The sequence below is a fragment of the Piliocolobus tephrosceles genome, chromosome 1, assembly GCF_002776525.5.
Source record: "Piliocolobus tephrosceles isolate RC106 chromosome 1, ASM277652v3, whole genome shotgun sequence".
NCBI classification, from domain to species: domain Eukaryota; kingdom Metazoa; phylum Chordata; class Mammalia; order Primates; family Cercopithecidae; genus Piliocolobus; species Piliocolobus tephrosceles.
Window position 1 is genome coordinate 121483911 of NC_045434.1, and position 11607 is coordinate 121495517.

At 35.0% G+C, this 11607-nt stretch overlaps 1 protein-coding gene and 1 non-coding gene across 3 annotated transcripts in view; one reads left to right on the forward strand and one right to left on the reverse strand.

Annotated features, from left to right (window-relative positions):
- SLC35A3 (solute carrier family 35 member A3) overlaps positions 1–11607 on the reverse strand; it is a 61847-nt gene that overhangs the window by 22999 nt on the left and 27241 nt on the right. For both annotated transcript variants that reach the window (XM_023191310.1, XM_023191311.2), the window contains exons 2-3: positions 9358–9562; positions 3748–3902 (exon numbers count right to left, since the gene is read on the reverse strand). In XM_023191310.1, coding sequence (XP_023047078.1) covers positions 3748–3902; positions 9358–9562 — 360 coding nt within the window. The remainder of the gene's footprint in view (positions 1–3747; positions 3903–9357; positions 9563–11607) is intronic.
- On the forward strand, positions 2419–2525 carry LOC111525771. The gene has a single exon (XR_002726193.1). It is a non-coding gene; the product is annotated as a U6 spliceosomal RNA (small nuclear RNA).

Sequence of the window (11607 nt, forward strand, 5' to 3'; positions counted from 1 at the left end):
GCATGAGCCACTGTGCCCAGTCTAGAAAAATTTCTTAAAAACAAATATAAATTGGAACACAACATACCAAAACCTATGAGATACAGTAAAAGCAGTGACAAAAGGGAAATTTACAGCAATAAATGCCTACATCAACAAATTAGAAAGATTCACATAAACAACCTAATGTACCTCGAGAAGCTAGAAAAGCAAGAACAAACCAAACCCAAAACTAAAAGAAGGAAAGAAATAATAAAGATGGGCAGGCCAGGCACGTCGGCTCATAGCTATAATCCCAGCACCTTGGGAGGCCAGGCGGATCACTGGAGGCCAGAAGTTCAAGACCAACCTGGGCAACATAATAAGACCCTGTCTCTACCAAAAAAAAAAAAAATTAACCAGGCATGGTAGCACACACCTATATTCTCAGCTATTCAGGAGGCTGAGGTGGGAGGATTTCTTGAGCCCAGGACGCTGAGGCTGCAGTAAGCTAAGACTGCGCCACGGCACTCCAGTGTGGGCAACAAAGTGAGACTGTCTCAAACAAACAACAACAACAAAAGATCAGAACAGAACTAAATGAAATAGAGACTAAACAAAAATACGAAGGATGAAATAAAAGAAAAATTGGTTTTGTGAAAAAATAAGTAAAATCAATAAACTACAAACTAACCAAGAAAAAAAGAGGGAAGACCCAAATAAAATCATAAACAAAAAAGGAGACAGTACAGACGATACCACAGAAATACAAATGATCATTAAAGACTATTATGAACAACTGCATACTAGCAAACTGAAAAACCTACAAGACATAGATCGATTCCTAGACTCATACAACCTACCAAGATTGAACAAAGAAGAAATTAAAAACCTCAACAGACCAATAACAAGTAACAAGATTCAATCAGCACTTAAAAAGCCTCCCAGAAAAGGAAAGTCCAGGACTGGACAACTTCACTTCTGAATTCTACTGACCTTATAAAGAAGAACTAACACCAATTCTCCTCAAAGTATTCCAAAAAAATCAAATGAAGGGAATTCTTCCTAACTCATCCTGTGAGGGAGGCCAGCATTACCCTGATACCACAACCAGACAAGCACACAACAAAAAAGAAAACTACAGTTGAATATTCCTGAATAGAACAATAGAGAACCCAAAAATCCTGAACTAAATATTAATACTAGCAAATCGATTCCAAGAGCACATAAAAAAGATTATTTACCATAATCAAGTAGGATTTATCCCAAGGATGCAAAGATGGTTTAACATATATGCAAAATCAATAAATGTAATACATCATATCAACAGAATAAAGAATAAAAACCTTATGACCATCTCAATAGATGCAGAAAAAGCATTTGATAAAATTTAAAATATTCCTAGGAACATATCTCAACATAATAAAGGCCATATATGACAAACACACAACTAGTATCATACTGAATGGAGAAAAGCTGGAAGGCTTTCCTTTAAAAACTGGAACAAAATAGGGCAAAAGAGAGAAATAAAAGGCATCCAAACTGGAAAAGAGGAAGTCAAATTATCCCTCTTTGCAAATGACATGATCTTATATACAGAGGACCCTAAAGATTCCATTAAAAAACTCTTAAAGAGCTGATAAACAAATTCAGTTGTTTCAGGATACAAAATCAACATACGAAAATCAGTACCATTTCTATAAACCAATAACAAGCTAACTGAAAAAGAAATAAAGAAAGCAACCTTATTTCCAATAGCTACCAAAAAAAAAAAATTCTAGGAATAAATTTAACCAAGGAAGTAAAAGAGCTCTACAAGAAAAACTACAAAACACGGATGAAAGAAATGGAAGAGGACACAAATGGGAAGATATCCCATGCTTGTGGATTAAAAGAATATTGTTAAAATCACCGTATTACCAAAAACGATCTATGGATTCAGGACAATCCCCATAAAAACACCAATGACACTCTTCAAAGAAACAGAAAAAAACAATCCTAAAATTCACATGGAACCACAAAGACCCTGAATAATAGCCAAAGCAACCCTGAGCAAAAAGAACAAAGCTAGAGGCATCACACTATGACTTCAAAATATACTACAAGGCTATAGTAAACAAGACTATGGAATTTGTTTAACAACAGGCACAAAGACCAATGGAACAAAATAGAGAATCCCAAAATACATTTACAAGTTTACAGCCAACTGATTTCTGACGAAGGTGCCAGGAGCATACAATAGAAAAAGGACATCCTCTTCAATAAATGACGCTGAGAAAATTGGATATGAATATGAAGAAAAAGAACACTAGATCCCATGTCTCATCATATTAAAAAAAAAACTCAAAATGAATTAAAGACTTAAACATAAGACTGAAAACTAAGAAGAAAACAGAGGAGAAATGTTTCAGGACATTGGTCAGGGCAGATTTTATGGCTGTTATTTCAAAAGCACAGGCAGTGCTTGCTTCAGCAGCACATACACTAAAATTGGAATCATACAGAGAAGATTAACATGGCCCCTGCATAAGGATGACAAACAAATTCATGAACTGTTCCATATTTTTAAAAATATACAAATAAATACATAAGAAAAAAAGCACAGGCAATGAAAACAAAAATAGAATAATGGAACTATATTAAACTAAAAAACTTCCGCAAAGCAAAGAAAACAATAAAGAGACAATCTGTAGAATGGGAGAAAATATTTGCACTAATCTTCTGACAAGAAACTAATATCCATAATATATAAAGAACTCCAGAGCATAAGAACAAATAATCCCATTAAAAAGTGAGCAAAGGACCTCAATAATCATCAAAAGAAGACATACAAGTAGTCAACAGGTATATGAAAAAATGCTCAACATCACTAGTCATCAGGGAAATGCAAATCAAGACCACAGTGACATATCATCCTACCCCCTGTTAGAATAACTATTATCAAAAAGACAAAAAATATCCAGTGCTGGTGAGTATGTGGAGAAAAAGGAGCTCTTGTACACTGCTGCTAAGAATGTAAATTAGTACAGCCTCTATGGAAAACAGTACAAAGCATTCTCAAAAAACTTCAAATAGAACTACCAGACAATCCAGCAATCCCACTACTGGGTATTTATCCAAAGGAAAGGAAATCAGTATATCAAAGGGATACCTCTAGCCCTATATTTATTGCAGCATTGTTCACAATAGCTAAGACATGAACTCAACCTAAGTGTCCGTCAATGGATAAATGCATAAATACTACTCAGATATAACAAGAATGAGATCCTGTCATTTGCAACAACAAGGATGCAACTGGAGGTCATTATGTTAAGTGAAACAACCCAGGCACAGAAAGACAAATATCATATTTTCACTCACATGTGGAAGCTAAAAAGAAAAAAAAGGAAAAAAAAATGGGGGGGTCTCATGGAGATAGAGAGTAGAATGATAGCTACCAGACGATGGGAAAGATACAAGGGCAGGGGGAGGAATAAAGAGAGATTGGTTAATGGGTACAAAAATTGAGTTACATAGAAGGAATAAGTTCTAGTGTTAGCATAGGAAGGTGACTACGGTTAACAATAATTTACTCAAAATTTCAAAATAACTAGAAGAGAAAATCTGAAATGTTCCCAACACAAAGAAATGATAAATGTTTGCGGAGATGAATATCCTAAATACCCTGATTTGATCATTACACGTTGGATGCATGTATCAAAATATCACATGTACCCCATAAATATATACAATTATTATGTATAAGAAAAAAAGCTTTTTAAAAAAAGGAAAGAAATGTATTTTAAGTACCTGATAAGTAGCTGCATCTAGATTTGATAGTGCCACATACAGTAAATTATTCTGAAGAGTATAGATCCCTGATGGAATAGCAAGTTTAAGTGTTTCCATAGGTTTATTAAGAATTTCATCATGTAGTACTCGATTCAGTGCTCTTAGACTACATTCTAGAAAATAATATGAGAAAAATCAGTAATTAAGTAACTCTGAATAAGTTACATATCTGCTCTGAAGATCTCAATTTTCTCACTTACAGAAAAAGAAAATTGACCTACATGTCAAGATACTTTTAGGATTAAAATATATCTTTATGATGCTGATTTTTTAAATGTTAAATATTATAATGTATTAAGAAACCTTATATTCTTTTATTCTGATATATAATCAAATTTATCTTATATATATCTACATATATATAATATACAAACACATACAAACACTTATTTCTGACAGCCAAAAGCTCAAAGTTTTAATTTGTCAACCAAGTATTCTTAGTTTATTATAGCAATGTTATAAAAACTTGTATTTTGTGCATTTTGTTTATCATCAGCCATTCATGCCAATTAGTAATTGTGAAGATTTTATTCATAAAAAGAAGGTAAATCAGTTAGGGTTTGGTTGCAAACAACAGAAAACCCAACTAACACTAGTTCAACCCATAGGGATTTGTCTCACATAGGATGAGTCCAGATCCAAAGCTTTTATAGAGACTCAGGGACCCAGGCGCACTCTCTGTAAGCATACCTCGTTTAATTATGCTTCATTTTATTACATTTTTCAAATATTGTGTTTTCTTCCAAATTGAAAGTTTGTGGCAACCCTGCACCAAGCAAGTTGCAAAGGGTGCCACAGTGTCTAGCTGTGAAAGGAGGGGAAAAGTCCCTGGGGTGGACAAAGGACTCTAAGAAAAGTGGGAAGGTGGATCCTGGAAGCAAATGAACCCACTCCTAAAAGTGACTGTCAGGCTGGGCACAGTGGCTCATGTCTGTAATTAGCCAGCATCTTGGGAGGTCAAAGTGAGAGGGCTGCTTGAGGCCAGGAGTTCAAGACCAGCTTGATCAACATAATGAGAACCTGTCTCTTAAAAAAATAATAATAATAAATAAATAAAGTTTTTAATTAGCTGGGTGTTGTGGCATGCACCTGTAGTCCCAGCTATCCAGGAGGCTGAGGCAGGAGGATCAATTGAGCCCAGGAATTTGAAGTAGCAGCGAGCTATGATTACATAACTGCACTTCAGCCTGAGCAAAAGAACAAGATCCCCATCTCAAAAAAAAAAAAAAAAAAGTGACTGTCACTGGCTTAAAAACAAACCAGATGAGCTCTAGCACAGGCTGCCAACCAGTGGTCTGGAAGAAGGCTTGTTCTTCCACTTCTCCCAACCTGACTGCGACATTGAGACTGAAGAAAACTCAACGTGGTGCCACTAATGGGTCTAGGTGCCATCAACCAGGAGAGGAAAAAAAGAGAAAGCTGGGGCCAGAGGATTTCAGAGTTACGAGGAACCAGCTCTTTCTTGGTTCCATGAATCTCTCATACAGCATTATCTTTTAAAGACCTTCCAGTATCTGTGTTGGAAATCCTCTAACCACTGCAGCCCATTCTGGCAATAAACAGGCTGAAATGAATATTCTAGGTTCAGGTGGATTATCAAAGAGAGAGCAGGATTATCTCTTTCCTGTTAATACAATGCTGCTACAAATTAAGCCTGTGTCTATTCATATGGCAAATTATTAAAATTATGTCCAAGAGAGGTACACTTACAAAAAAGGCATAGCAGAAAAACAAAATAACTGCACTAGAGTAGAATAACAGGTTTTAAAAATTTCTGTGATATAACCTTGATAAAAAAATTCCTGGATGGTTATATATATATATATATATAAAAGATCGTAATATATGTCCAATTTTTGGAAACCAAAATGTTCCTGGTAATGTGATAATATCAACTAAGCATTATTCTAAGATCCATACACACACACACACACACACACACACATATGTGTATATATATAAAACTATATATAAAACTTATATAACTGTATATATTTTGGCTTTTTAATCTTCATGCTTTTCATCTGTTATATACATGATTATTGCAATAAAGTCATCAAAGTACTGCTGCATCTCTCATTCTTGTTTCAGGCAGCCAAAAAAAAAAAGGAGAGGAAACAGCAGCTTAGCAGGGATCTTCTTGGTTCTCATTGAACAGAATTGTGTTGCATAACTATCCATAGCTGCAAGGAAGCTGGGAAGTCGTTTCCTTTATTTCTTCCACGTTAGAGCCAAGAAAGGGAGAAAGGGATTGAAAATGAACTTTGAACTGGACAATTTTATGGTATCAGTCACGAAAAATGGCCAAAGATCTTTTAGAGATACATACGTAAACCCCTCAAAAAAATGAGAAATTCTAAGGAACCCTAGAATTAGGGTTCTAAGGTGCCTAGAATTATTCTAATTATTCTAATTCTAAGGAACCCTAGAATTATTTACCAATAATGACACTTTAGACAAATTTTTCTCTCAATATAAAATAGGAAAAGTTTGATTATGAAAAGTTTTTTGAAATAAAAAAAAAAACTTTAAAATTACTACCTGGTACTCACCCTCTCCTCACCCCAAAATAATAATTGAACAATTCTTAACTAAGATAAAAGTTACCAAAAAGTTTTCTTCTTAGTTTTACCAGAAAAGAAAACTAAAATATTACCTTAATTTTATGTTATTTTATTTTTTGAGATGGGAGTCTTGCTATGTTACCCAGGCTAGATCCCAACTCCCGAACTTAAGCAATCCTCCTGCCTCAGCCTCCCAAGTAACTGGGACTATAGGTGTGCACCGGACCTGATTATTTTTTAATTTTTAAATTCAATTTTTAAATAATCACCAAATCCTGGTATTAAGACTTTCTATTTTTGCCAATTTGAGGGCAGTGAAATTGTGTCCTGTGGTTTTAATCTGATTTCCTTGATTGCTAGTGAAGTTGAGCATCTTTTTATATATGTATCTGCCATGCAGGTTTCTTCTTCTGCGAATTACCTGTATATCCTTTGCCCCCTTTTCTATTAAGTTTCTATTAACTGTGATTGAGTTGCAGGAGTAATTGTAATTCTGGATATTAATTATTGGTGGTTACAAGTGATATAAATATCTTCTCTGAATTTGTGACTTGTCTTCTTACTTGATTTGATTTACAGATGTTTTTCAATTTAATATACCCTAAATTATCTATTTTTTCTTTTATGTCTTATTTGTACCTTTTGTATGTTGTTTGAAATCATTCACAATAGTAAGGTCATAAAGTTTTGCTTTTTAAATGTCAATCTTTAATTCACCTGGAATCTATTTTTCTGTATGGTGTGTCTATAGATGCTTTGGTTCACTGACAGTTGGTTTTACCACATTTTCACCACATCTTTCTACAATGCAACTGTTTGTGTCAAAGATATCTTTGGCTCCACAATGTTAAATGCAGTGAATACTTCTGCTCATCTATACCTTAGCAGCAAAAACACTACTATCTCAGCTTGGCTATTACGTTTCCATTTATCTTTTTATTTTCCTTCAATCTTCGTTTGCTGATTCCTCCTGTGGAATCTGACCTCTAAATATTGGGAATGCAACAGAGCTTAGTCTTTGGCCTTCTCTTCTTCTAGTATACACTAGGTGATCTCATTCAATCCTGGGCTTCAAAGCAAAATGTAAATTGACAAATTCTTGAGTTCCATATGCATAGACTCTACTATTTGACATCTCAAGGGGAATGCTTATAGCTGTCTGAAACTTAATGATGCAAAAAGCAGCTTTAATTTCCCCCCAAACCTATTTCTATATATCATTAATTGTAGTACTCATTCACCCAATAGTTTAATCTAAAAACCTAGCAATTATTCCTCAAACTGGATTCTTCCTTTCTTCTGACTTTCACATATTCAATCTTTTAACAAGTCATGTCAGATGTAGTTTGAAAGAAAATACACAAAAAGGACCAGGTGTGGTGGCTCATGCCTATAATCCCAGCACTTTGGGAGGCCGAGGTAGGCGGATCACCTGAGGTCAGGAGTTCGAGACCAGCCTGGCCAACCTGGTGAAATCCTGTCTCTACTAAAAATACAAAAAGTAGCAAGGTTTGGTAGCACGCCCCTGTAATCATAGCTACTCAGGAGGCTGAGGCATGAGAATCACTTGAACCTGGGAGGTGGAGGTTACAGTGAGCCAAGATCGTGCCATTGTACTCCAGTCTAGGCAACATAGTGAGACTCAGTCAAAAAGTAAGGAAGGGAGGGAGGGAGGGAGGGAGGGAGGGAGGGAGGGAGGATGGACATAAAAAGTCAAAAAAAAAAGCCCATAAAAATTCATCATCATTAGTTATTAGAGAAACACAAATCAAAACCACAATGAGGTACTACTTTACACCTATTAGAATGGCTATTTAAAAAAACAACAACAAAATATTAAGGCTGGTGAAGATATGAAGAAACAGGAACCCTTGTACTTTGCTGGTGGAGATGTAAAATGGTCCAGTTGCTGTGAAAAACAGTTTGATGGTTCCTTAAAAAGTTAAACATAGAATTATCATATGACCCAGCAATTCCACTCCTAAATACATACCCAAAAGGAATGAAAACAGGGACTCAAACAGATACTTGTATATCTACCGAAGCATTACTCATTGTTCTTTTCAGTATTATTCACAATAGCCAAAAGGTGGAAACAACCTAAGTGTCCATCAACACATGGATGAATCAACAAAATGTGCTATGTCCATACAATAGAATGTTATTCAGCCATAAAAAGGAATACAGTTCTGATACATGTTACAACGTGAATAAATCTTGAAAATATTTTGCTAAGTGCCAGACCTAAAAGGACAAATGTATGATTCTACTTACATGAAATATTTAAAATAGGCAAATTCATAGAGCCAGAAAGTGAATCAGAGGTTACTAGGGGCTGTGAGTAAGGGAGAATGGGGCTTATTACTTAACAGTTACAAAGTTTTTGTTTAAAGTGCTAACAACATTTTAGAAATAGATAGTGGTCATTGTTGCACAACATTGTAAAAGTAATGACAAAGAAGTGTTCACTAAAAATAGTTAAGATGGCAAATTTTATGTTATATGTATATACTTTACCACAGGTTTAAAAAATTAGGATTGAAATATACCAAAAAACCATTAAATAATATACTTTAAACATAAATTATATGGCTCATGAATTATCTCAATAGAACTGTTTTTAAAAACTACATAAAATTAGTCACTGCTGGACTAATCAATAAAGCAAATAAAATAGTTGTTTACATTAGTAAAAAAATTATGATTCTTCTAAACTTCTAACAGTAACAGATTTATAAAACTTACTCTTACTCTCAAATTATTATAAATGCAAGAAACTATTTTATATTTACAGAATTAACCAGAAGATATGAATTATGATACAGATTAAAATAAAATGGTTTTATTACTAGACTTAAAATGTCTTAAGAAAAATTTTAAAATATTGAAATGTTCTTCATACTAGGCCATTCCACAATGCAAGAGTGCAAATGTGTAGTTACCAATATATATATGCAAACTAAATAAACTGCATTGATTAAAAACAAAAAACCTAGATACCTACTGCTCTCTTTGTAGACTAATAAAATGCAGGCCATTATCTTCAAAAGTTCAGCAACAACCACTGCTGTTGAAGATAGATAACGAGGTCCTTCTTCTTTTAAAGTTCTAGAATAACGCATTGTTAGAACCAAACTGGTAGTCTGAAAGACCAAAATTCCCAGGGAAAGGTATTTTAGGTTGGCGGACATTGTTTTATCTTCATTTGCCTGAAAAACAAAAAAAAGGGGCAAATAAATAAGATAAAAACATATGAAAACTAGTATATTAAAAAACACCAAGAGGGAGAAGGGAGAGGACCTGCAGGTCTCTCCTCCACCTGCCACCAAAAAGAATAAATTAAAAAAAAGAAAAACAAACCAAGAGACTTCTTGTTCCAGACAAGATGGAATAAGCACACTCCACCTTATTCTTTCTGCTAATTACAACTGAAAACCTTGAATTGGAAACAAAAAGCAACTACTGACTCTGAAATGTGAAGAAAATAAGGTAAATTGGCTAGAGACATCAGATCTTGAGGGATGACTCAGCAGTGAATTCCCTAGAGATTTTTTTTGCTACAGATGTAACCTACTTTGGGTGCTTCAGCAGCCCACAACCTGAAACTGCTCAAAGGCATAGAACAACAACAACAACAAAAGCCCCAAGAAAAACATACTTTCTCTAACCAAAGGCCTGAGAAGGCAAGAGTATTTCAGAACAAAATCTTTTCAACTGGTTACTGTGTAATCAGCAAGAAAGAACTAACTGACCATCCTCATCTTGAACCAACGAGAGCAGAGGTGGTGGCCCTTCCCCCTCCTACTAGGGGTTAGAGCCACAGAAACTGTGGGACAGAGCCCTGCTGACCATTGCTGCCCTATAGAAGGCAAATGTTTGCAAGGAAGCAGTACATTTCCTCCCTCCCCAGTGGCTGTCCATTAACATATAAGATTTAAATAGGAAAGAGTCTCACAATATAATATGCAAAAAGTTCAGGAAACAATCCAAAGTAAGTATATTTATTATACCAACAAAGAAAAAAGGTCTCAGCTGGCATGAGTAAGGACAACCAACAGACAACAATGCGGAGATGACACAGTTGTTGCAATGGTCAGAAAAGAATTTCAAGCAAGCTATCTTAAAAATGCAGCAACAAGCGATTATGAAGACTTAAAATAATTTTAGACTCATATAGTTTAAAACATAGTACAAGAGTTCACATGTACCCCTCACCCAGCTTCCCCCAATGATACTAATTCAAAATCCCTATATTTTCCCTAAAGCAATTCAGTATTACTCCTGGAGACTCACTTTAAATATTAAGACATATATAGGTTAAAAAGTAAAAGGACAAAAAAAGACACATCATGAGAAAAATAACTAAAAAAATTAAAGAAACTTTATTAATATCAGTCAAAATGGGTTACATAAGATTTATTTTTGGAATCAAAGAAGGACATTTCATCATGATAAAAGCATCAATACATTAGAAAAATATAATCATTTTAAATATATATGTGCCTAATAACATACCTTCAAAATACATAATGCAAAAACTAACATAACTAAAGGGGAAAACAGGTAAATGCAGTCATAATTAAAGATTTTTACCCTACCTTTCTCAGTAATTAATAAAATAACAACAAAAAAGAAAACCCAGTAAGAATACAGAAAATCTGAATACTATCAACCACCATTACCGTGGTAGACATAAAAATGATCTACCTGGCCGAGCGCAGTGGCTCACACCTGTAATCCCAGCACTTTGGGAGGCTGAGGCAGGCGGACCATGAGGTCAAGAGATCGAGACAATCCTGACTAACATAGTGAAATCTCGTCTCTACTAAAAATACAAAAATTAGCTGGGCATGGTGGCATGCAACTGTAACTGTAGTCCCAGTTGCTCGGGAGGCTGAGGCAGGAGAATAGCTTGAACTTGGGAGACGGAGGTTGCAGTGAGCCGAGATCATGCCACTGCACTCCAGCCTGGCAGCAGAGCAAGACTCCATCTCAGAAAAAAAAAAAGAAATCTACCAGATCTTACTTGAATTCAAGGAAGGACAATGCAGAGTGTGTAATACCTGACTGCTTTCCTAGTGAAGAGCACATCCTTTGTCATAGATTTAACTGAAGATTCAATTCAATTCTGAACAAAATCTCTGCAGGCTTTTTTGGTAAACAAACAAACAACAAAAACCAAGCAAGTTTATTTTAAAATCATATGGTGAAAGGAATCAGACACACTTCTCAGCTTCCTGGGCCCAACACTAAC